General features: G+C 45.7%; 1 protein-coding gene and 1 long non-coding RNA gene across 6 annotated transcripts in view; one reads left to right on the top strand and one right to left on the bottom strand.

The window, feature by feature from the left end:
- The window catches only part of PNPLA6 (patatin like phospholipase domain containing 6), a 145,949-nt gene extending 125,462 nt beyond the window's left edge, over positions 1–20,487 (top strand). For all 5 annotated transcript variants that reach the window (XM_030197165.1, XM_030197166.1, XM_030197164.1 and 2 more), the window contains 6 exons: positions 9,756–9,904; positions 10,863–11,015; positions 15,988–16,104; positions 17,099–17,195; positions 18,978–19,105; positions 19,689–20,487. In XM_030197165.1, the coding sequence (XP_030053025.1) occupies positions 9,756–9,904; positions 10,863–11,015; positions 15,988–16,104; positions 17,099–17,195; positions 18,978–19,105; positions 19,689–19,763 (719 nt within the window). In that variant the 3' untranslated portion in view covers positions 19,764–20,487. The remainder of the gene's footprint in view (positions 1–9,755; positions 9,905–10,862; positions 11,016–15,987; positions 16,105–17,098; positions 17,196–18,977; positions 19,106–19,688) is intronic.
- Positions 20,488–20,574: 87 nt separating this feature from the next.
- LOC115466121 lies at positions 20,575–22,166 on the bottom strand. Its single transcript, XR_003941504.1, has 2 exons — positions 21,043–22,166; positions 20,575–21,010 (listed from the first exon to the last, which is right to left on the bottom strand). It is a non-coding gene; the product is annotated as an uncharacterized LOC115466121 (long non-coding RNA).
- Positions 22,167–24,519: the final 2,353 nt, after the last annotated feature.

The following is a 24,519-nucleotide window of genomic DNA, read 5'->3' as shown; positions in this document are numbered from 1 at the left end:
TCAATCCCGGTAAAACCCGTCCTAGCCTATTGGCCAAAACTTTGGCCACTATCTTCACATCGATATTTAATAAGGAAATGGGGCGGTATGAACCACAAGTAGTGGGATCTTTACCTGGTTTTAACAGCAATGAAATCCCCGCCTCCATCATTGAATTCGCAAAATCTTGTCCCTCCAAAACCCCGTTCCCTAATCTAATGAGCTGAGGTCCCAGTTCTTCGGCATAACATTTATAAAATCGCGCAGTGAAGCCATCTAAACCCGGGGCCTTCCCATTCGGAAGATTCTTAATTACCCCTTGCACTTCCCCCCATCTGATCGGCTCATCCAATCTAGCTTGCTCCGCCGCCTCAAGACTTGGGAGCTGTATCCGGTCAAGAAATGACTCCAACCCTACCCTGTCCGTAGCCTCCCCAGCCTTATATAACTGTTCGTAATAAGACCTAAAGCTTTTAGCTATATCTGCGTCTGTATAGTACCACCTGCCCCTTTCATCCTTTAGTTTTTGTATAAGAGTCTTAACCCGCTTTGCCCTCAACTTACGAGCCAGAAGCGCACTGGGTTTGTTCGCAAACTCAAAGATCCTCTGCTTCCATTTGGTCTGCATATATTCTATCTCTGTCATTTGCAACTGTGCCAGTGCCCCCCGTACCTCCCTGAGTTCTTCCCCCACCTTCTTTGTGGGCTGCCTTTTATGTTGTTTCTCCAGACGCACTAAGCGTGTATGCAACTCCAAAGATTTCCGACCGCTTTCCCTCTTTTTCCGAGCACCCCATTTAATGAACGTGCCCCTCACCACTGCCTTCATTGCATCCCACAAAGACCCTTCCGAGACTTCACCATTGTCATTAAACTGGTAATAGTCCTTTATAGCGCTCTTGACATCTTCTCTCACTGTTTCATCCCCCAATAGGGTTTCATTTAGCTTCCAAGTCCCTCCCCTCTTTCTACCTACTAGCCCCTTTAACCTAATCCAGACAGGAGCATGATCAGATACCTGACACGCTTCTATCTCTGCCTCCTCTAACATATGCCAACTGTTGCGATGCACCCATATACTGTCCAATCTGGCATATGACTGTGCAGCATGCGAATAGTGAGTATAATTTCTTTGAGTCCCATGCAACAATCTCCATCCATCCACCACCTCACATTCTTTCAAAAAAGACATCAAAGCCTTACGTCCAGAACCCCCTCCACCGCCCCGTCCTCTGGAGTGATCTAGGTCTGCATCAGGGGCAATATTGAAATCACCCCCTATTATCACTTGGCCTTTAATGAAATCCTGAAGTTCTCCCTTCAATGAGTCAAAAAACTGCTTCTGACCTTCATTCGGAGCATAGATATTAATAAAAGTAATCTCCTTATCATGTAAGAATCCCCTGATTCCCATGCATCTGCCACTCGAATCCCGAAATTCTTCCTGTATGTTCAGCCCGCAGGTATTTCGCACCATAATGGCTACCCCCCCCAACCCTTCCGGGTTCCCGTCCCTGGTGCGTCAATACCACCCCAAAGGACCTGTGCTGTAACAGATGTGCATCTCTCGGTCTCAGGTGTGTCTCCTGAAGCAATATCACATCCCAGTTTAACCTATTCAATTCTTTAAACACTCTGCATCTTTTCCCCTGGTGGTTGAGCCCGTTTACATTCCAAGAACCCATCTTTAGTGTTTCCCCCAGTCCCACCCCTCTCCTCCCTCTTCCCTTTGACAGTCCCCGTTCCCCTCCCCCCACCCCTCTTCCCTTCTCCCGACCCTCCCTCCCCTCTCCCCCAACCCTTGCCGATCCCTGGAGCAGCAGATCAGCCATAGTAGGAAATTAGACGTACTGTCCCTGAGGCCTATATCAATATTATCTAAGAACTTACCAACCCTCTTCCCCACACCTTCCAATATACCATAAATTCCTCCCGCCCTCCCACCCCCCATTACCCCCTTCCATCTCCGCTCCCCTCGAACCCAATCTTCTGTCCACCCTGTAACAAACATCCCAACATATAACCACATTGAGTCTTACTCCTAGCCCTCAACAAGCATTTATAGTTCAGTGAGAGACAGATCAACTCCTCCCCGTCTGGACGGTCTGTCCACCGCTGCACTTCTGGTCTTCCACATCCTACTTTCTGCTATCCTCTTCTTCGCCCCCATCAGAGGCCATTATAGTCCGTGACAACGTACAATATTGTTGCCTCCACCTCAGAGGAAAAGGAATCGCTCATGCCTCCACTGAGGTCTATCACTCCATCTCCTCGCCTTGCTTGTCAGTCCCATTTTACTATATATCTTAATTTGTCCCATAGTCAAACCTGATATCCTCCCTGTTCTGTCTGATGACCCCAACAGAGCACCTTTTAGGAAGCTTGTTTGTCTTTACTCTTGCCTCTCTCGACCACCACTTGCCATGCAGAGTCCTGTCGAGGAACTGCTTGAGCCCGCGTGTCTGGAATCTGTGCCGGAACCTCCCTGCATCCCAGGGCTCTCAATGCCGACCACGCTTCCTCCGGTGTTGTGACCTTGCGAGACTTGCCATCCACAGTGATTCAGACCGCAAAGGGGAACAGCCATCGGTATTTAATCCCCTTAGATCGCATAAACTGGGTAACTTCTTTAAATGTTCCCCGCTTCAACAACGTGGTGCGGGCCAGGTCCTGAAAAACTTCTATTTTATAGTTTTTCCATACAATCTCTTTGCTCACCCTGGCTTGCCGCAAGATCAGCTCTTTTAACGGGAAATCCTGAAAGCACACAACCACATCTCTCGGCTGAAGGGCTCCACGAGGTCCCAGTGCTCTATGCGCCCGCTGTATGTGTATTTCCGGGGGATGAGCCTCTGACCCAAGAGACAAGATATGCAAGCAAAGATCTTTAATAACAACCTCGCAGTTGGCAAAAATGTCTAATTCAGGGATACCCTTAAACCTAAGGTTGTTACGCCGTGACCTATTTTCGAGGTCCTCCACTTGATCTCTGAGCTGGCTCAACTCCCCCTGTTCCTCTGCTGCTTTTCTGCGCATCGAATCCACTTCTGACTGTAGGGCCACCATCCCCTCCTCCACTTCACTCACTCGGGAGCCTAAGTCATGCACCTCTGCTCTTATTTCTTTAAGGGCATTCTGGACATCCAACCTAATCCCCTCAAAGTTTGTTTTTAAATCCTGGAGCAGCCCAGCCACATCCGATTGCAGCATGCAGGCTGCCACTGCCGTTTCTTCGCCCCTTACCGCAGGTTCCTGCACTTCGGAAGCGGTCGCCATCTTGGCTCCTTTCAACTCCGGTCCCGCTTTCCCTTCGCCCGTTGTTTCGCGCCGGTCCGAGGTGTAGCGAAAGCGCTCCAACGTTTTTTTTGGAGGCATAGCCCGGAGGGACCTCTTTCTTCACTCCTGATCCGTTTTTCGCCGTGATGGTAAGCTTTTTAGCGCCACTTTCTTTTCGGCCCCGGCGGAGCTCTTCAATTAGACCTCCACGTTGGATCGTGACGTCATTTCCTCTGAAAAATATTTTTTATTTTCGGGCGTGCGTAACGGACACGCGCCAAGTGGCATTTGGCACGCGTAGGTCATTACCGCCCGGTTACCACGTGAGTCTTTACCACAAGGTCAGTGGCTGGCGGTAAGGTCTCAGACCCAAAATGGACGTGCGGCAATTTTCATTTTGCCGCACGTCCATTTTCGGCAGAATTTTTTTAAAGCCTTTTTTTACAGGTGCACTAAAAAATGGATCGGCCGGCGCCCAAAACCTGCACCTTCACTACCGCAAGCCATTTTTCAGTGCGCCTTTGTAAAAGGACCCCTAAGCTGGGCATTACCGTGGGATGCACCAAGACATCCCACAGTAATTCCACCTACACTTCCAGAGAACACTAAAAACTAATCTGTTTAAAAAGGCATACCCTACCAACCCAACATAAATGCCTGATCTCTGCAATACAACAAATCTAAAATACGGAATGGACAAAACGCAATTCTTCCGTTATACGATGACTTTATGTGGCTGTACCACATGAACCTTATCTTATCTCAACATCACTCTATTTGTTAACACCGAAGTCTGCAAACGCATCTCCGGCACTATGTAATCCATATTGAACCTGCAAATAGGTGGGGAAATGTGGGATACAAATGTAATAAATAAAAATAAATAAATAAATTTGGGCAGCAGCACTTGTTACTTCCGCGGTATAAAATATTTTAAAATTTTTGCTGTGGGAGGCATGTCTGGGGGTGGAGAGTAGGCATGCCAGCGCTGATCAGGTACTGCGGACATATTACTGTGCGCTATCTGATTAGCACAGGAGTAACCTGGTAGCCCTTACTGCCTCCTAAATAAATGGCACTAAGAGCTCCTGACCAGTAATGGCTACGTTCTAATGGGGAAATTAGTGTGTGGCCATTTAAAAAAAAAAAAGCCAACCGCATTTATTTTTCTGCCTTGCCTTGCTCATTCAGTGTAAAAAATGCAATGAAGGCTGCTACATTAGAGAAACAAGTCAGATGCTAAAGAAGAGATTTAATTTACATAGACACCATATGAAAAATGCTAGTACCAATAAAGATGTCACGCCTGTGGGGCAGCACTTTACAAAACCAGAACACCGTACCAGTGATTTCATGGTAAGAATCCTGAAAGGGAACTTTAAAACAATACAGGAACATAAGACCTTTGAAGTCAGAATGATTAAATATTTTGACATCCACCAGACAGGACTTAACAAAGATCTGGGTTTTCTAGCCCATTATAAACCATAAAATTGTACTGCTTTGTCACTCTCCTGTCTCCATGCATATCTCCCTGTCCCTCATCCACCCGACTCCTCCTGTCTCTCACCTATCCATCCCCATCCTGTTAGACTGTTACTGGAATGCTTTGCTGTTTTGCTTATATATACTGTCATCTACCAAAATTTGCTTATTTCCGATCTGACGAAGAAGGGCAACCTTTGAAAGCTAATCAAGAAATGTATTAAGTTATGTCCAATAAAATAGGTATCATCTTATTTTCTTTTCCATGTTTTATTTTGTTTTATTTCTATTGATTACCTTTAAAAGTGGACTAACATGGCTACAACACCTCCCTGCCTTGTTAGAAATTGAACGGAGCGTGCAGCAAACCCACATGTGAACTGCAGCGCCGGATACTTTCTAGTGTGCCTTAGTACAATTACCCCTTAATTTTTCATGGTACACAAAATTTGTGCCTCTATGAAGCATCCAAAAAGAGCTTGACATTCAAAGGCAGCAAAAAGCCCAAAATCAAACATATAAACTGCGAGTGACCAACTCACTCGCAAATGCGCAGTAGAGACTTCCCTCTCTGTCCCGCCGAGGTTGCTACCGCTCCCCCCCCCCAACTCGGAGTCGCTGCCGCCACCCCTCCACCCGGCCCGGGCCCTCTCTTCCCTTCTGAACTTACACATCCATTTGCCGAACGCAGCAACGCACATCAGCTCAGCTGCCCCTTCTCTGCCTGTGTCCTGCCCTCGCTGACGTTACATCACAGGAGAGCGGGGCCAAGGCAGAGAAGGAAGGGCCCAAGGCAGCTGAGCTGATGTGCGTTGCTGCATTTGGCAAATGGATGTGTAAGTTCAGAAGCGAAGAGAGGGGCCGGGTGGAGGGATGGCGGCGACTCCGAGGGGGGGGGGGGAGCGGTAGCAACCTCGCGGGGGAGGGGAAGGAAAACCCCAATACCAGCCCGTTTTTACGGGCTGAACGGCTAGTTAACTTATTTGACAGCAAAGTTACTGATCGCATTCTGGCATCGAGGGAAGCCAATCAGAAAAACTGAACATGTATAGAATATCATTTTATTTTCTTTCTTTCCATTTTTTTTCTTCTTTTGCAACTTTTAAAGAGAAAAATCTCAAAGCACCCAGGATTTATTAAAACAAAAAGTAGCTTAGTCCCTCTTTTGAATCTCAAATTATACATCAAATTTCATCAAAAGAGTAGTAAAATCCACACACTTGTTATGTAATCTCAAATCATCTTATAGTCTGAAATTAAGAAAACAAGGGAGTCTTTTACATAGGCGCCCTGGCATTTTTAGTGCGTGTTAAAAATAGGTACATGGTAAACGCTAAAGATACCCATAGGAATACATTGGCGTCTTTAACGTTTAGCGCACGACTATTTTTAATGTGCGCTAAAAACGCCAGTGCGCCTACATAAGAGGCCCCCCAAATGAATGCAAATGAAAAATAAAAAATTGCTGATTAATTTGAAAGCTTCAAAGATCTGTAACAATTAAGCAAAGGGCCATTAATATGAAAAGAGGCGTTTCTTGAGTTGGAGTTCCTGAGCATAATTCTGCTCACTCTTGTACATTTTTCACATTTTGCTGTCTAAAGAGTGTTTCACTGGAGTACAGTTCACAACACAGCTCTACACTTTCAGCATGAAACAACAATTACAGAAATATTCAAAGTTGTCAAAACACGTGCAGATTGTTAAAAATTGCAGGAAGACCTCAGGAAACTGGAAGACTGGGCATTCCAAATGGCAGATGAAATTTAATGTGAACAAATGCAAAGTGATGCACATTGGGAAGAATAATCTGAATCATAGTTACCTGATGTTAGGGTCCACCTTGAGGGTCAGCACCCAAGAAAAAGATCTAGGTGTCATTGTAGACAATACGCTGAAATCTTCTGCCCAGTGTGTGGCAGCAGCCAAAAAAGCAAACAGGATGCTAGGAATTATTAGGAGAGGGATGCAAAATAAGACCTAAAATATTATAATGCATCTGTATTGTTCCAAGGTTAGACCTCACCTTGAGTATTGTGTTCAATTCTGATCACCTTATCTTGAAAAAGATATAGCGGAATTAGAAAAGGTTCAAAGAAAAGTGACCAAAATGATAAAGGGGGTGGAATTGCTCCCATATAAAGAAAGGCTAAAGAGGTTAGGGCTTTTCAGCTTGGAAAAGAGGCGGGTGAGGGGAGGATATGATTGAGGTCTACAGAATTGTGAGTGGTGTGGAGCAGGTGGAGGTGAATCAATTTTTTCACTCATTCAGAAAGTACAAAGACCAGGGGACGCTCAATGAAATTGCATGGAAATACTTTTAAAACAAATAGGAGGAAATATTTTTACTCTTTGCCGGAGGATGTGGTAATGGCAGTTAGCGTATCTGGGTTTAGAAAAGGTTTGGACAAGTTTCTGGAGGAAAAGTCCATAGTCTGTTATTGAGTTGGACATGGGGAAAGCCACTGCTTGCTCCGGGATTGGTAGCATATAGCGTTGCTACTATTTGGGATTCTATATGAAATCTTGTTACTCTTTAGGGTTCTAGAATCTTGTTGCTCTTTGAAGTTCTACATGAAATCTTGTTACTGTTTAGGGTTCTAAAATCTTGCTGCTCTTTGGGGTTCTACATGAAATCTTGTTACTCTTTAGGATTCCAGAATCTTTACTTTCTGGAGTTCTGGAATGTTGCTGCTCTTTTGGTTTCTGACAGGTATTGTGACCTGGATTGGCCACTGTTATTGGTCTGACCCAGCTTGTTCTTCTGTTAGTACATAAGTACATAAGCCGGGACAGACCAAGGGTCCATTGAGCCCAGCACCCTGTCTCCGACAGCGGCCAAAAGAACAAACTATTTGTCCTGCCCATCCCAGAAATAGTGGATTATTCCCACATCCATTCAATAATGTTCTATGGCCTTTTCCTCCAGGAAGCCGTCCAACCCTTTTTTAAAGTCCGCTAAGAGGCATATTTTCAAAGCACTTAGCCTTCCAAAGTTCCATAGGTTTTCTATGGAACTTTGGAAGGCTAAGTGCTTTGAAAATGAGCTTGTAAGTCAACTGCCTTAACCATTTTTTCCGGCAACAAATTCCAGAGTCTAACTACACATTGAGTGAAGAAAAATGTCCTCCGATTTGTTTTAAATTTACTACACTGCAGCTTCATCGCATGCCCCCTTGTCCTAGTATTTTTGGAAAGCGTAAACAGATGCTCCACATCGACCCTTTCCATTCCACTCATTATCTTATAGTACGTACTCATTGTATGCCTTATGTGTCTAATATCGACACATAACCCAGCACAGGCAATTTAACTGTCTAGGAGCCTCTCCTGCCCAATTAAATTTCTTTGAATACTGATTTCTTATTTGCCCAACTCATTACTTATGGTCTAGCCAGCAAAATGTAACACAGTGTCTGGCGAAAGTGACAGCATGAGGTAGATTCTGTGTCGATGGCCCTGGACCTTTGAATGCTTTACAGATAGCGGTAAGAGCAGAAACTGATTTGGTGTCTATGTGCGAAAAAGAACACTTTGTTCCAGTGCTTTTTATAATTTACCTTTTGTTAGGCCTGCCTTTTTATTAAGTTTTTAAAATTGCAAACAAAGACTGTGTTACATAATAGTTGGGCTTTTCTGATTATTAGAAATGCAAAAGTGTAGTTTTCGTTGGAGCAGTGCCTGAAAATTAAACATTGAAAGGGTGTTTATCTAGCATTGCTCTTGATCTGCCCTCTGGGTAGGTTAAGATGTGTGTGTTTGCGCTGTATGTTTTTGTGGTATTGGATATGTTACTTGCTTACCACTTGGGTTTGTGTCACGTATGGACAGTCTGTATGTGAATAAATTAAAATTAAACATGAAAGAACTTGAGCTATTCAGCTAAGAATGAGCAAAAGACTTGCCTCATCCAGCTGTGAAAACTTGTTGAATATTTATCCTAAACAACTCCACGGGCATGCAGACTAAGAGAGTGGAGACGTTTTGGTTCCTTATTCGGAATTACCTTCTGAATGTTTCTGAAATTACTCATTTATATTGAAAGTATGTTGTGTAGATTAGACAAACTCCTTTTGTGTATTTCAAGTTATATATTTTAGGCAGCAGAACATGAAAAATGTACGGGTGCATGAAGACTTTTGCAAGACACTGAAATTTGTGGACATAACTCTTCTGATCGTCAACTATCTTCCTCAGTTTCAGCTGTTTAAATTTAGTATTTTTAGAAGATGTTATGGGGTAAATCTCCAATAACTGGGAACGTGGCAAACTTATTTGCAAAAAAAAAATATATATATATACACATATGTTTATGTCCCAGACTTGTGGAAATTTCTCTTACGTAAATCGCTCATGAAGGAAGAATCAAAATGTTGGATCTCCGGTTAACAGGTGGGAGCACTGAAATGAAATGCTGGCAGTAGGGCGGCCATCTTAGATCATGGTGATGCCCAAACTCCCATAATGCGTTTCATTTCCAAGTTATTTAAACTCTTCTATCATTGCAGATGGGTCCTTGTCTGTGCCTTTCACCTGCCTCAGCCATTAACCCCCCCCCCCCCCCCCCCCATGAAGTCCTGTTTGCCAAAACTCTTTTCCCTGCTTCAGTTTAACTGGTTTGAATTGCTTTTTTAATGTGAGGGGCGAGGATGTGTCATTAGAGAATGGCTCGTTCCACACAAGGTCCAATTGGTTTCTGAAAATCCTTTTGTGTCCCCCCCCCCCCCCCCCAACCACCGTGGCAGTGACTGGCAGACCCAGAATGCAATGACGCAAAGAAAGAAAATTATCAGGCAGGACCTAATTTCTCCTTAGGCTCTTCCTCTGTATTGTCCTTTCCCTCTGAAGGTGGTTGCTTTTCCTTTGGTTTGGTTGCTTCTGTTTTGGAATTGTTTTATTTTCTGTCACGGAGCAGAGGAGTAGAAACAGCAGGGGTGAAGGCGGTGGGCATGAAAGGCGAGAGAGTTTTTTTTCTCACACGGTTCTCTCTCTCTTTTCTCCTACACGCCCTGCAGCCGACATTGCAAGGAACATGGGCGCCAAGACGGTGATCGCGGTGGATGTGGGCAGCCAGGATGAAACAGACCTGTGTAACTATGGCGATTGCCTCTCCGGGTGGTGGCTGCTCTGGAAACGCATCAACCCGTGGGCGGAGAAAGTGAAGGTGCGACTGGTCAAGGCTGGGTGTGTGTTAAGTGTTGTTTGTTCTTCACTGGAGAGGAAATATGGATATCGGTGAGAAACTGGTGGCAGTGAATGGCTACAGGCACACATTATGGGACTGAGATACAGAGGGGAAAGCAGTGGCGTACCAAGGGGGTGGTGCGCCCTGGGTGCACGCTGCAGAAGGGGTGCAGGGAGCAGCTGTGCGGCTGTCGGCTCCGCTGGTTCCCTGCTCCCTCTGCTGTTACTTCCTGTTCCAGGGCAGAGGGAGCAAGGAGCCGACAGCCATGCGGCTGCTCCCAGCAGGTAAGAAGAATGCACCGGGAGGGACCCTGCACCCGGGGGGGGGAGGGGGCGGTGGCTGACCAAGGAACGCCACTGGGGGAGAGGATGAATACAAAGGTTTATTCTAGGTTTGAGATATTGGAGAGCGAGTGATGATATGTGATTGGTTTTAGAGTTAGATACAGGACAAGATGAGTGGATATGGGATGTGTTTACAGTGCTGAGATACAGGAGAGTGTGAATGGATACAGGAAGTGTTTCAGGGTGAGATGTGGGGTGGAGGGAATAAATATAGAGATTTATTTCTCGTGACTGAGATAGAGCAGAGGGAATAATGGTATATGATGTTTTTCAGGGTGATACACAAAGGTGGGGAGGGAGGAATAGATGCAGTGATTTATTATTTATTTTATTTTTGTTACATTTGTACCCCGCGCTTTCTCACTCATGGCAGGCTAAATGCAGCTTACATGGGGCAATGGAGGGTTAAGTGACTTGCCCAGAGTCACAAGGAGCTGCCTGTGCCTGAAGTGGGAATCGAACTCAGTTCCCCAGGACCAAAGTCCACCACCCTAACCACTAGGCCACTCATACAGGAGACGATACAGTGATATGACAGCCCTGCGATTTTGCAGCTTGTATGGATGCTACGTTTCATCTCTTTCCCCCATCAGGTGCCGGACATGGCAGAGATCCAATCCCGCCTGGCCTATGTGTCCTGTGTGCGGCAGCTGGAGGTGGTGAAGTCCAGCTCATACTGCGAATATATCCGGCCGCCGATTGACAGGTTCAAGACCATGGACTTCGGCAAGTTCGACGAGATTTTCGTGAGTGTCTCTGTAGGCATATGGGATTTGTAGGCCCCTCTGAAATGGAGAAACTGCAATGAGGATGGAAAAGGCTGACCTGGGGGTGATGATGGCACTGAAAGAGTAACTTGGTTGGTGAAGATGCTTTCTTGTACACAGCAAAATAAGGAAGTTGAAAGAAAAAAATGGGTCTTGCAGGCAAATCGCCTAAACTTGTGTTACTCACTAGCTGGCACAGGAAAACTAACTGAGTCCAGTGTCTGTAGTCAGTTCAGTACATTTCTGCACTTGGACTAGCGAGGTGGAGTGTCGTTAAAAACAGGTTAACTAAAGAAGAGTTTCCAGGTCAAAAGATTCCTATCCTATATAATAATTCTCACCTCCAACGTTCTGTGCTTGGGACCGTGGCTCCTTGGCTGGAGGTAGTCTGTGAGGCAGACACGCACTGACGTCACTGACGTCAAAACAGCTGATTGCAAGGCAAGGGGAGGAGTAGGGAAACACTGCGCGTGTTTCCCTACTCCTCCTACTGCCTCGGAATCAGCTGTCACCCCCCCCCCCCCCCGCGCTATGGCCCCCTCGAAACCCACCCCCTCCCGCGAACCTGTCGATCCCCCCCCCCCCCCCCCCCCGCCGGAACGCCGAAAACTGCCGCCGCCGTTGTTGTACTACCTTCCCTTCCCGTAGGTTGTTGAATCATCTTACAAAGTTTAACTCACATGGAGTTAAACTTTCTAAGATGATTCAACAACCTACGGGAAGGGAAGGTAGTACAACAACGGCGGCGGCAGTTTTCGGCGTTCCGGCGGGGGGGGGGGGATCCGACAGGTTCGCGGGAGGGGGTGGAAGAAAAAAAAAAAAACGCATGTTGGGGGGAGAGAAGAGGGTGGCCAACCACAGCATGGATGCGAGCGGGGGGGGGGGGAAGAGGCCGGCCCAGGCTGGCACATGGGAGAGAGAGGAGCATGGATGCGAGGGGGGGGGTCATGGAAGGGAGAGAGGGGACTTGCTGGAAAAGGATGAATGGAGGCGGCAGGGGACAGAGGAGCATGGATGGCCATGGATTGGGAGGGCAGGCCTCAGGCAGAGAGGGGAAATGCTGGATAGGGAAAAATGGAGGGGCCAGGTGACAGATGAGCATGGATGGGCATGGATTGGAAGGGCAGGACTCAGGGAGAGGGGAATTGCTGGATAGGGATGAATGGAGGGGACAGATGGGCATGGATGGATATGGATTGCAGGGCAGGCCTCAGGCAGAGAGGGGAAATGCTGGATAGGGAAAAATGGAGGGGCCAGGTGACAGATGAGCATGGATGGGCATGGATTGGAAGGGCAGGACTCAGGGAGAGGGGAATTGCTGGATAGGGATGAATGGAGGGGACAGATGGGCATGGATGGATATGGATTGCAGGGCAGGCCTCAGGCAGAGAGGGGAAATGCTGGATAGGGAAAAATGGAGGGGCCAGGTGACAGAGGAGCATGGATGGGCATGGATTGGAAGGGCAGGACTCAGGGAGAGGGGAATTGCTGGATAGGGATGAATGGAGGGGACAGATGGGCATGGATGGATATGGATTGCAGGGCAGGCCTCAGGCAGAGAGGGGAAATGCTGGATAGGGAAAAATGGAGGGGCCAGGTGACAGATGAGCATGGATGGGCATGGATTGGAAGGGCAGGACTCAGGGAGAGGGGAATTGCTGGATAGGGATGAATGGAGGGGACAGATGGGCATGGATGGATATGGATTGCAGGGCAGGCCTCAGGCAGAGAGGGGAAATGCTGGATAGGGAAAAATGGAGGGGCCAGGTGACAGAGGAGCATGGATGGGCATGGATTGGAAGGGCAGGACTCAGGGAGAGGGGAATTGCTGGATAGGGATGAATGGAGGGGACAGATGGGCATGGATGGATATGGATTGCAGGGCAGGCCTCAGGCAGAGAGGGGAAATGCTGGATAGGGAAAAATGGAGGGGCCAGGTGACAGAGGAGCATGGATGGGCATGGATTGGAAGGGCAGGACTCAGGGAGAGGGGAATTGCTGGATAGGGATGAATGGAGGGGACAGATGGGCATGGATGGATATGGATTGCAGGGCAGGCCTCAGGCAGAGAGGGGAATTGCTGGATAGGGATGAATGGAGGGGCCAGGTGACAGAGGAGCATGGATTGGACTCACACTTTCACTCTGACTCTCAAACAGTCACTCTCACATACACTCTCCCAAACATACACACTCCGAGGAAAACCTTGCTAGCGCCCGTTTCATTTGTGTCAGAAACGGGCCTTTTTTACTAGTCTGTTAATATTTCTATCTTTTAAGAGTGTCCAGCGCAGTGGCGTAGCCAGACTGCCAATTTTGGATGGGCCTGAACCCAAAGTGGGTGGGCACAAAATTTTCTCTCTACCCCCCTCCCCCAGCAAAATTTAGTCACGCTAATCAGATGCATTTGTCACACAGGGTAAAGTGCTGCTTTTCAGTGCATCAGATTTCAGAAAATTTATTTAATAGCCTAACACCCTTTTCAGTGAGCTTTCAGAGGCCAAAAGCTCCTGCCTCAGGTCAGTATAATGCTGTTACGGTATCCTCGCCTGACCTAAGGAAGGAAGTATTGGTCTCTGAAACTTCATTAACACAGGTACCATATTACTTTATCCTAAATTAAAAATAAAATTATTTTCTTTACCTTTCTTGTATGGCCATTTACTTTTTCTCATTGTGTCGCTCCCAGTCTCTAGATTCTGCTTTCCTTCATTTTCACTTAACTCTTCTGCCACGGTTTCCTGGCCATTTCTCATTTTTCTCTCCTTTTTCTTTGCTTTCTTCAATATTTTTCTGCCTCTCTCTCTCTCTCTCTCTGTCCTGATTTAATTCATTCTTACTATCCATTCTTTAATTTCCTTCATCTACTTATGGCTTTTCATCTTTTTCTCACCCTTGTTCTCCCCATGCCCCTTCCTCTTATTCTCCAGTCTTTCACTACTCTCCTTTTCCATCCAGCAGCTCTCTTCTTTCTCTCCCCATCCTTCCAGCCTCCCCTCTCTCTCCCCATCCTTCCAGTAGTCTCCCCTCTTTCTTTCTGCATCCTTCCATCCAGTGTCACCTCTTTCTCCCTACCCTTCCATCCAGCGTCTTCCCTCTTTCTCTCCCCATCCTTCCATCCATCTACCCTCTCTCCTGATCCTTCCATCTAATGTCTCTCTCTCTCCCTCTTTCTAACCAGTGTCTCTGTATCACTCTACCCTTTTCTGTTCAGTGTCCCTTCTCTCTTCACATCCTTCCAGTCTCTCCCCTTTCTCTCTGCATCCTTCCAGTCTCTCCCCTTTCTCTCCCCATCCTTCCATCCAGAGTCTCTCTCCCCATCCATCCGTTTTCCCTCTTTCTCTCCCCATCCTTCCATCTGTTTTCCCTCTTTCTCCCCATCCTTCCATGTTTTCCCTCTTTCTCCCCATCCTTCCATGTTTTCCCTCATTCTCTGCCATCCTTCCATGTTTTCCCTCATTCTCTGCCATCCTTCCATCTGTTTCCCTCTTTCTCTGCCATCCTTCCATCTGTTTTCCCTCTTTTCTCCCCATCCTTCCATGTTTTCCCTCTTTCTCCCCATCCTTCCATGTTTTCCCTCATTCTCTGCAATTCTTCCATGTTTTCCCTTTCTCTGCCATCCTTCCATCTGTTTTCCCTCTTTTTCTCCCCATCCTTCCATCTGTTTTCCCTCTTTCTCCCCATCCTTCCATGTTTTCCCTCTTTCTCCCCATCCTTCCATGTTTTCCCTCATTCTCTGCCATCCTTCCATCTGTTTTCCCTTTCTCTGCCATCCTTCCATCTGTTTTCCCTCTTTTTCTCCCCATCCTTCCATCTGTTTTCCCTATTTTTCTCCCCATCCTTCCATCTGTTTTTCCTCTTTTTCTCCCCATCCTTCCATGTTTTCCCTCTTTTCCTCGACGAGGCCCGCCCTGCATGCCAGTGCCAGCCCCAGCTCCCATTGCCGGCCACTGCTGCTTTTCCTGTTGAGCAGCAGGGCAGGCGCTACAAAAAGAAGAAGCGCTAACGGCGCTAAGGACGAAAAATGTTTAAAAAAAAAAAAAGCGCGGAACCGGCAGGCACTGTCTTGGCAGCCTTGAGGCATTGGCTGCTGGCTCGCAGGCTCCTCCCGTCTCCTACATCACTGCCCCTGGAGCGACGCAGGGGCAGTAACGTAAGAGACGGGAGGAGCCTGCGAGCCAGCAGCCAATGCCTCAAGGCTGCCAAGACAGTGCCTGCCGGTGCCGCGCTTTTTTTTTTTTTTTTAACATTTTTTGTCCTTAGCGCCGTTAGCGCTTCTTCTTTTTGTAGCGCCGGCCCTGCTGCTCAACAGGAAAAGCAGCAGTGGCCGGCAATGGGAGCTGGGGCTGGCACTGGGCGGGCCTGGGCTGAAATTGGGTGGGCCTGGGCCCAGCCAGGCCCACCCGTAGCTACGCCCATGGTCCAGCGTAAAAAAGTATTGGCATCATCTTTTTCATTTCCAGCTGTTGCAACCTGGAACGATCTTCCTTTACCAGTGAAGAAACAGATCTCACAGAATGTTTAAAACGTATCATTTCCAACAGTTTTTGAATTAGGGTCAATTTTTAAGTATTTCTTCTTTTCATTTATTTAATTTTAGTTCAGTATTTTACTGTATAGTGCTCTGGACCCTTTGGGGGAGAAAACAGTCTTTAAGCGCAGGATTAGATTAGTCCTCTCGTGATGGTCAGTGTTGCCCGTTCCCAGTGTCCTTACTAGAAAGACTGTTTAACAATAAGCACTAGCAGGTTCTGCTTCCAGTGCTTTTGTCCTGATTACACATTACAGGTGTGTCTGGTGTCTGCAGTTTAGAACAGAGCATGCCTGGGAACAGGCCGGGACCAGCGGTTTTCTCCTTAATACACAGGAGTAGAGAGTGTTAAAACCAGTCCTGTACCAGAAACATGTCATTCTCACTGTCAGCCTGTATTCTCTTTCTCGCTCTCTGGCAGGATGTGGGGTACCAGTACGGGAAGGTGGTCTTCAACGGCTGGAGCCGGGGTGACATCATAGAGAATATGGTGAAAGACCGGCGCTTGGCTGACTTCTACGAGAGCAAAAGGATGGATGTGAGTCTGCACCTTCCTTCCACCAGCCCTTCTCAGACTGGTGTGACTCTTTGTGTGGGGAGGGGAGGGGGGGAGCGTTTGGACTGTGTCTTCAGACTCAGTGTTAAATTACAGGTAATCACCAGAAAAAAAAAAAGGGGAAAACACATTTTCCCCAGACATCTTGGAAGTGATCAGAATCACCTCTGCTATGATACAGATTTTTCCACAGAGAAAACATCCAGTTTTTAGCTGTGTGTCCTTTTGTATCAACACTATTCTTCCTCCTGTGGCAAATTAGACCCTTTTGGGATGGATTTGTATGAAAAGTGTAAAGGGGGAGGGGAGGGGGGATAGTTCAGTCTTAGTATCTCTTTGAAATCGGGGGTTTATTTTTGGCCGCTATAAACTTAACCGTCTAAGTTAATATTCAGCCCTGGCCAGTTAAGTTAATAGTGACCAACGATAGGCCTGCTAGTTACGTGGTCTGATATGGCCACTTAGCCGGCAAAGCACTGAATATTTGTGCCATACAACCCAGTTAGCTACTATGCACTGGTTGCGAATTTTCAGCCAGAGATAGTTGGCTATCCTCGCTGACTATTTGCGGATAGCCAGTTAAGTGCTATTTGATCTGTTGGGACTAATGGAAAGAAAATGATCAGGTAAGGACTAATTTTACTTTAACTGGCCAAGAGCCGCTCCTGGACAGTTAAATAGTTTTGAATATTGAGGGGGTAAACCTTTTGAAGAGCCTTAATAAACTATAAGAGATCCTATGTGAGAACTGAAAGTGGCAGGCCAGTGACTCAGATGGTAAGTTGCTGCGCAGTATCCAGTGGAAGGTCCCTGGTTCAGTCCTGAGGGAGTGAAAATGAAGGCTCATGACATCATTTTCCAACCTGACTGACCTGAAGAGAAAAGGAGAAAAAAAAATTAGTGTAAGATTGATCCTCAGTCATAACAGCGCCCTCTCTCTGCATTTCCCTCTGCTCACTGTCACTTTCCCTTCCAGGTGTTAACCTGCCCCAGCGCTGGCTTCACGGACCTGGCCGAGATCGTCTCCCGGATAGAGCCAGTTTCAAGCTGTGTCTCTGACAGTCACGCAGATGGTGAGTGAGCTTCCTGTGATTGGCACATCAGTGCTCACACCCGAGACTCTCCCTTTCCTCACCCACGCAGTAGGAGCACTAAACCTGACATACGGAAAGCCATAACCTGGACCGAGGGAGTGAAGACTTTAAAAGGGGGAGAGGCACAAGAGAAGTCAAAAATCCAGGGAGAGACCTTTCTGTCCTAAATCTAGCAGCCAGCCATGCTTTGCTTTTTTACCTGTGTATGTATTTTGGTAAGGCTGTGAGTGTGAAACATCCAGAGATCCAGTTATACAGTGTAAATTCATATTATGGAGCAAAGCAGATTTGGGTGTGACACTTCATTCTGCACACATCTCCCAGTGGCTCTGTGGGGGTGGGGGGGGGGGGGCTGTGTACGTCTCCTGGGTGCTGCTATTCAGTGATAATGAGATGCTGCCTCTAGGCATGGGTACTGGATAATGTGTTTTTATTTCTTAATTTTTGCATGTTCTAATTTTGCTTCTGTTTCCTATTTTTATTTCTGTCAAGTTCTGCTGTTTTCTTCCTCGTTTTTTGGAGATGTCTTAAAAATTTTAAACTGCTCTGACTCTCTCTGAGGAATGACAGCGGTATAGAAAGCTCTGATAGTATGGTATCCCCATCTAATGTTGGGTATTTTGTGGCAGCTCAGAGGTTGTCCATGAGTGTTATGTATTCTGTGAGAGTTGTGTCCATCCCAAGAGCATAGGATGCTGTATGGAGGTTTGCAGGGCCGGTCTTAGGCAGAGGCGACCAAGGCGGCCGCATAGGGCCCCGCGCCTAAGGGGGCCCTGCTCAGCGTGCCTCAACTCTGCCTCCGCTCCGACCCGGACCGGGACTGCATCGAGTCACTCAACCTCTCTCCAGCCATAGGCAGATAAAGCATTCCTGGCATACCTTGTACACGGTGCACTGTGCTGGATCTTTTCTTAATATTTTTCCTTATTTTCTTCTTTGTTATGAGAATTGGAGCTACTAATTGTAGTGGACTTGAACTGAATAATTTCTGGGGAGGGGAGGTTTCACGATGATAGCATTGTGCTTATTATTTCAGTCAGTTTTTTTGGTACAAGTTTAGCTTCATTTGTCTTTATTTGACATTTCATAAATAAAAAAAATTTCTAAAAATGGAATAATCTTATCAATGGGGTGGAGCTAGGGTGGGGACGGGGCTAGGATGGGGCCCCATCAAATTGGTCTGCACAGGGCCCCGCACTTGCTAAGACCGGCCCTGGAGGTTTGTGTGCGTCCCTTCAGTGTTCTGTACTCTGTAGAAGATTGCCAGAGAATATGGTAAAAGCCGTTAGCGGGGTTTAAAAAAAGGTTTGGATAGCTTCCTAAAAGAAAAGTCTATAAGCCATTGTTAAGATGGACTTGGGGAAAATCCACTGCTTATAAGCAGCATAAAATGTATTGTACTGTTTTGGGATCTTGCCAGGTACTTGTAACCTGGATTGGCCACTGTTGGAAACAGGATACTGTGCTTGATGGACCTTCAGTCTGTCCCAGTATGGCAATACTTATGTACTTATGTACATCTCTTGGCTGGGGCTTATTCTGTTAAAGAATGCCTGCATCACATGGATGTTTGGTTATTTTGTGAAGGGTCTGCATACATCCCTTGGTGTGGTGTAATCAGTGGAAAGTCGTGTGCATTCCACAACTGAGGTCTTCTTCAGAGGACTGCAGACTGCCCTTGGGTGTTGGGTCCTCTGTGATACTCAATCCGCGTTCTACTGAGATGATCTTTTCACACAGCGTCTGTTCTGCTTTTATCAGAAGAGTCAGATTACCTCACAGAATATGAAGAAGAAGGGATGGATGCAGTCAGGGAGGAGGAGGAGGAGGAGGAGGGAGACACAGACTTCTGCCCTGCTGACTGGACTCAGAATGGCGTCTTTGAAACTGTGAGTGCACACTGTCCATTTCACCACTTTAAATCTGTGTTATACTCACTCTTTGATCTTTTTCCCACCAGATTCATTCTCAGTACTATGGTTTCTATTTTTTTTTCTTTTTTTGTGTAAAAGATTCAAAGATATTTATTATGGTTGGTATTTGATATTATGTATTTGGTATTATGATATTTATTATAGTTGAGTATCTGAGTACTCCCAGTTACTCAGATTACTAATTCTCAAATATTTTGGTTGCAATTAAACTCTCCCGCAATCAAACACCGAGATTTAGGGTAAATGTCAGGGGGCCATCTCTGTAAATGTCTTGATTTGAAAGACAAAGCTCACATTTTTTTAAAATTCTAAATATATATTTCCGGATACCCACCATGGAACTGTGAAGAAATGTTATATCAGTATTACCCTACAAAGGACCATCTTCCTCCCCTTTTTGCATGTTGATGACATCATTATTCAAGTGTGTGCCTCTTGGCACTGTAAAACTGGCTTATGATGTCAACCTGTTAGTTTCCGAAGTTGCTGGGCTTTTGAGAACATAATTTTTTTTGTGTGTTTGTTTTGAGACAATTAGGATGAAGAGAAAAGCATCAGACACCGCAGAAGTCAAACACAAGATCCTGCCTTGAACCCAAGCCCTGACCCCTAGCCCGGCACTGTTGGGGCTGTTCTTGGAAACACAATGGTCATACTGACCCCAAATATGGTCCCTCACGCAGGCTCCTGGTGAGACAACCCACGCAGTCAGACTGAGATGAGCACTGTACACTGGAGATGGTGGCAAATGAACTCAGAGGGAACTGTGACAGCCCCTTTCTTGTCCCTGTCTTCTGCCTTCCTTTCCGTCTCAACACAACGGGATCTCATAATTACCATCTCTGGCGTTATCTTCATTTGACACGTCGGGCTCATGGGCCGGACAGCTCAGAACTAAATCTTTGATCCATACCCCCCCCAGCTCCAGAAACATCTCACCCATAATTGCAAAGTACTTTTTGCTCACCCATAATGCAGGAAGGTCTCCATGTTTTTTTTTCCCTCTGCTGAGCCTCTTATAAGGCAGATCTCTAATTTCTCCAAACCCAGATGAACTAGCATGATAAACACGCATGACCATCTTCCCTGTGGCCAGCAGAGGGAGCATCGGTTACACAGCCTCGTGCCTGTGAGCCACACAGCACCAGTATCCCACTGGGCATTACAACTGTTCGTGTATTTATTTGGGGAAAAGGGGAGGAGCATTAGATGTCAAAATGAAAGGGAAACATGCTTCAGGTGAAAGGCAAGCTTTGAAGGTGCCAGTGATAAACCTCCCTCTTGTTACAGGGGCTGTTTAGTGAGCAAGGACTTACCCAGCCAGGCTGGCAATCAAGAGCGCGTGATCCGAGCCAGCGGAAATGCGCAGACTTAGAATCAGCGGCACCTCACTTGCTTTCTTGTTTGAGGGTGTTTTTTAATAGTTTCTCTTTTTGCCAAAGACAGGCCGCGGGCTTTGTGTGATGTGGGGCGAATCACTTTATCTCCTTCTGTCTCAGGTCCCGCCCTCCCCCCATCTGTTTGCCCACTGGAAACTGTCATTGGAGTTTACGTTACAGAATAGTGCTGCTAGACTGTTAACCCCCACCCCCTTGAGGTGGGTGCTTTTTGCTTGTTTCTGAAATACGACATTACAAAGCATTTTTGGGCAGATATTTCAGTGACAGGCACATTATTTCATTTCTTCTGTTAATAGCCATCTAGGAAAGCAAAATCTATTTGTGAACCTTCCCCTGACAGACCCCAGGGAAGGGGGAGAGAGAGGAACCAGTGTTTGATGAGATGAGCTGTGAAGGTATATTCACTCCGTTTCCTGGTTTTACGCCTCCTCCAATTCATGGAAACATGATTCTAATCTCCCTGTGATGGGCAGAAAGAATACAAGCTCACACCTGCAGGGGGAGAGGTAAAACCAGCACTGGTTCTGTCTCTTGTAGATGACATGGATTTGCATCTGGCAATCTAGTTCAGAACTTGGTGACCCCCATCCCTCCCTTACATCTGTTCAGGTTTCAGTGTATCCATAATGAGATAAATTTGTATATATGGAAATCTCCATTGTATGCAAATTTATCTCATGCATATTCAGACTGGATATCCTAAAACCTGGGGGCGGTGGGGGGGTTCAGGAGGACATGCTCTGGTGTACCATATGCCACACTCTCTCATTCCTGCATTAGTTGACATCTTCAGTAAACCCTCTGATGCAGATGGGGTGGGAGGATGCTATATAAAAAAACAATGAAAAGCATAGTAATGAAATCATGTTAATCCACCAATATGTTAAATTGGACTGTAAAAGTCTGTTAGATGGCCTGGATGGAGAACCTAAAACATCACGTTCAAAACAACCTTCTAAACTCTGCAGAGAATCAGATAGTTGCCAGTCGATCAGCCTAGAAAGCAGGACACACCATCAACCTCGTTCAATGCATGTCAGTATAAATGTGGTCCAGAAGTGGTGGTGGTTGGGGGGGGGGGGTGGTAAGCAAGTCCTCCAGAAACCAATGGAATTTGTTTTTTTTTTTCTATAGAGATTTTTATTTATTTTATAATTTTTGTTTATAATTTTTTTAATTGTTTGACTAATATACAACCTCACAAAATTTCTATTTAGTTTTACTGCAGGTATAAAAGAATGATAAAAAATATATTGTAACAACTATATTTAACTGTTTGAATTTCCCGCTGAATCAGTGTCCATCGTTTCAACCTTGGAGCTACTAAGTTCTCGTAACCTCATTTCTGCTTCTGAGGCTTTTTTTTAACCCACTGATCAGTAGACTCTTATTAAAATGAATTATTTTTTTTGGAGGGGGGAGGGACAGGAGGGTAAAGGGCATGACTTCCCTTCACTGTCCAATAGCTCCTCTGTTCCCGATAGCCTTGCATTATTGTAATTTAAAGTCTCTTACTGTGTAAATTAATTTTAATGATAATACTCCCATTTTAATGGAGATGTTAAGTACTGTAGTTCTGGATGATTTGGAGGCTTGGTGGAATTAAAAACATTTCAATAGCATTAGTGTGTTGTGTAAGGTTTTTTTTGTTTGTTTTTTTTTTGCAGAATTTATTTTATCACAGCTGATCCATCTAAATAACTGATATTTGAAGTATATTTACAGCTCTGTAAGGTGTGCTTTATAACGTACAAGGGAAGATGTGGGGTCTGGTGGAGGAGTGGCCTAGTGGTTAGGGTGGTGGACTTTGGTCCTGGGGAACTGAGGAACTGAGTTCGATTCCCACTTCAGGCACAGGCAGCTCCTTGTGACTCTGGGCAAGTCACTTAACCCTCCATTGCCCCATGTAAGCCGCATTGAGCCTGCCATGAGTGGGAAAGCGCGGGGTACAAATGTAAAAAAAAAAAATTAGTGAATTTGAGTCAAGAGGAAGAATTGGTACCAATGAGTTCTAATCCCCACTCTTGTCATTGACTCTGGCACATAGGAAGACGAGGCAAAAGACTCATGAGTTCTGATCCCCTCTCTAGTCACGGACTCTTTGGTGCATAGGAAGATGAACAAAAGTTACAAATGCAATCCAAACACTGCTCAATAGTTCTCAGTCTCCCTCTGCTGGTAGGAGTGCATATTACTCGCACGTCAGGAATGGTCTGGACAGACTCAAGGAAAGCAAATTATCAGGTAAGATCTTATTTCTCCTTGTATTCTGATACAAGGAACACTGCTTTTTACCATATTTATAAATGATCTAGAAATGGGAGTATCTAGTGAGGTAATTAAATTTGCTGACAATACAAAGTTACTCAAAGTTAAATCGCAAGAGGATTGTGAAAAATTACAAGAGAACCTTATGAGACTGGGAGACCGGACGTCTAAATGGCAGATGACGTTTAATGTGAGGAAGTGCAGAGTGATGCATGTGGGAAAGAGGAACCCGAATTATAGCTACATCATGCAAGGTTCCACGTTAGGAGTCACGGACCAAGAAAGGGATTTAGGTGTTGTCGATATGTTGAAACCTTCTGCTCAGTGTGCTGCTGCAGCTAAGAAAGCAAATAGAATGTTAGGTATTATTAGGAAAGAAATGGAAAACTGAGGACGTTATAATGCATTTGTATTGCTCCATGGTGCGACCGCACCTCGAATACTGTGCAGTTCTGGTCACCGCATCTCAAAAAATATATACTGGAATTAGAAAAGGTACAGAGAAGGGCGACGGAAATGATAAAGGGGATGGGACGACTTCCCTATGAGGAAATGCTAAAGTGGCTAGGGCTGTTCAGCTTGGAGAAAAGACAGCTGAGGGGAGATATGACAAGTCTATAATGAGTGGAGTGGATCAGGTAGACATAAATCACTTGTTTACTCTTTCCTAAAATACTAGGACTAAGGGGCACGCAATGAAGCTACAAAGTAGTAAATTTAAAACAAATTGGTGAAAATATTTCTTCACTCAACGTGCAATTAAACTCTAGAATTCATTGCCAGAGAATGTGGTAAAAGTAATTATCTTAGCAGGGTTTTAAAAAGTTTTGGATAACTTCCTGAAAGAAAAGTCCATAAGATGGACTTGGGAAAATCCACTGCTTGTTTCTGGGATAAGCAACATAAAATATATTGTACTGTTCTGGGATCTTGCCAGGTATTTATGAACTGGATTGGCCGCTGTTGGAAACAGGATGCTGGGCTTGATGGACCTTTGTGGTCTGTCCCAGTGTGGCAACACTTATGAACTTATGTTTAAGGTGGGTATCCTGAAAACCTGACTGGCTGGGTGTGTCCCAAGGACTAGGTTGAGAACCACTGCCTTAATCCCGTGTGGTTGAAGTCCACCTTCAAAATGAAACCAAGTTAAAACTGCAGCCTCACAACTTAATGACAACGCTTACATGTGTAGATTTGTGAACTGGGACAGCTGCTGTTTGACAGCGTTGGTACTTACATGTGAAAGTTCTGACATTGTCACTTTGTAAACACAGACACCTCCGTGTGGAAATGGACAAATCTATACCATTCATTTTTTAATTTGTATTTTTGTGAAATGGCTGCTCCCTCTGCGCATGTTTTTAAAGCACTGCATCTAGTGATCACTCCCATTTTCACCTCCAGTTTGTGCCTCTATCAGCCTGTTAGAATACTTTGTTCCTGTAGTCAGGACGTACTTGAGGTTCCTTCATTTCACCTTATTAGACTTTTTTTCTTTAACCAAGTCTAATAAAGAAAAACAACAACTATTTTATTGATTACATCAGGGCTTCTCAAGCCAGTCCACACCTAGAGACGTATTTTCAAAGCACTTAGACTTACAGAGTTACATAGGGGCCCTTTTACTAAGCCACGGTAGGCTCTAGGCGCATGCAGCACGCACCCAAATTAGACTATCAGCAGGCCAGCGTGCCCTCCTGG

The sequence above is a fragment of the Microcaecilia unicolor genome, chromosome 3 (assembly GCF_901765095.1).
Source record: "Microcaecilia unicolor chromosome 3, aMicUni1.1, whole genome shotgun sequence".
NCBI classification, from domain to species: domain Eukaryota; kingdom Metazoa; phylum Chordata; class Amphibia; order Gymnophiona; family Siphonopidae; genus Microcaecilia; species Microcaecilia unicolor.
The sequence above is the reverse complement of the archived record's forward strand: the minus strand, read 5'-3'. Positions and strand labels throughout refer to the sequence as shown.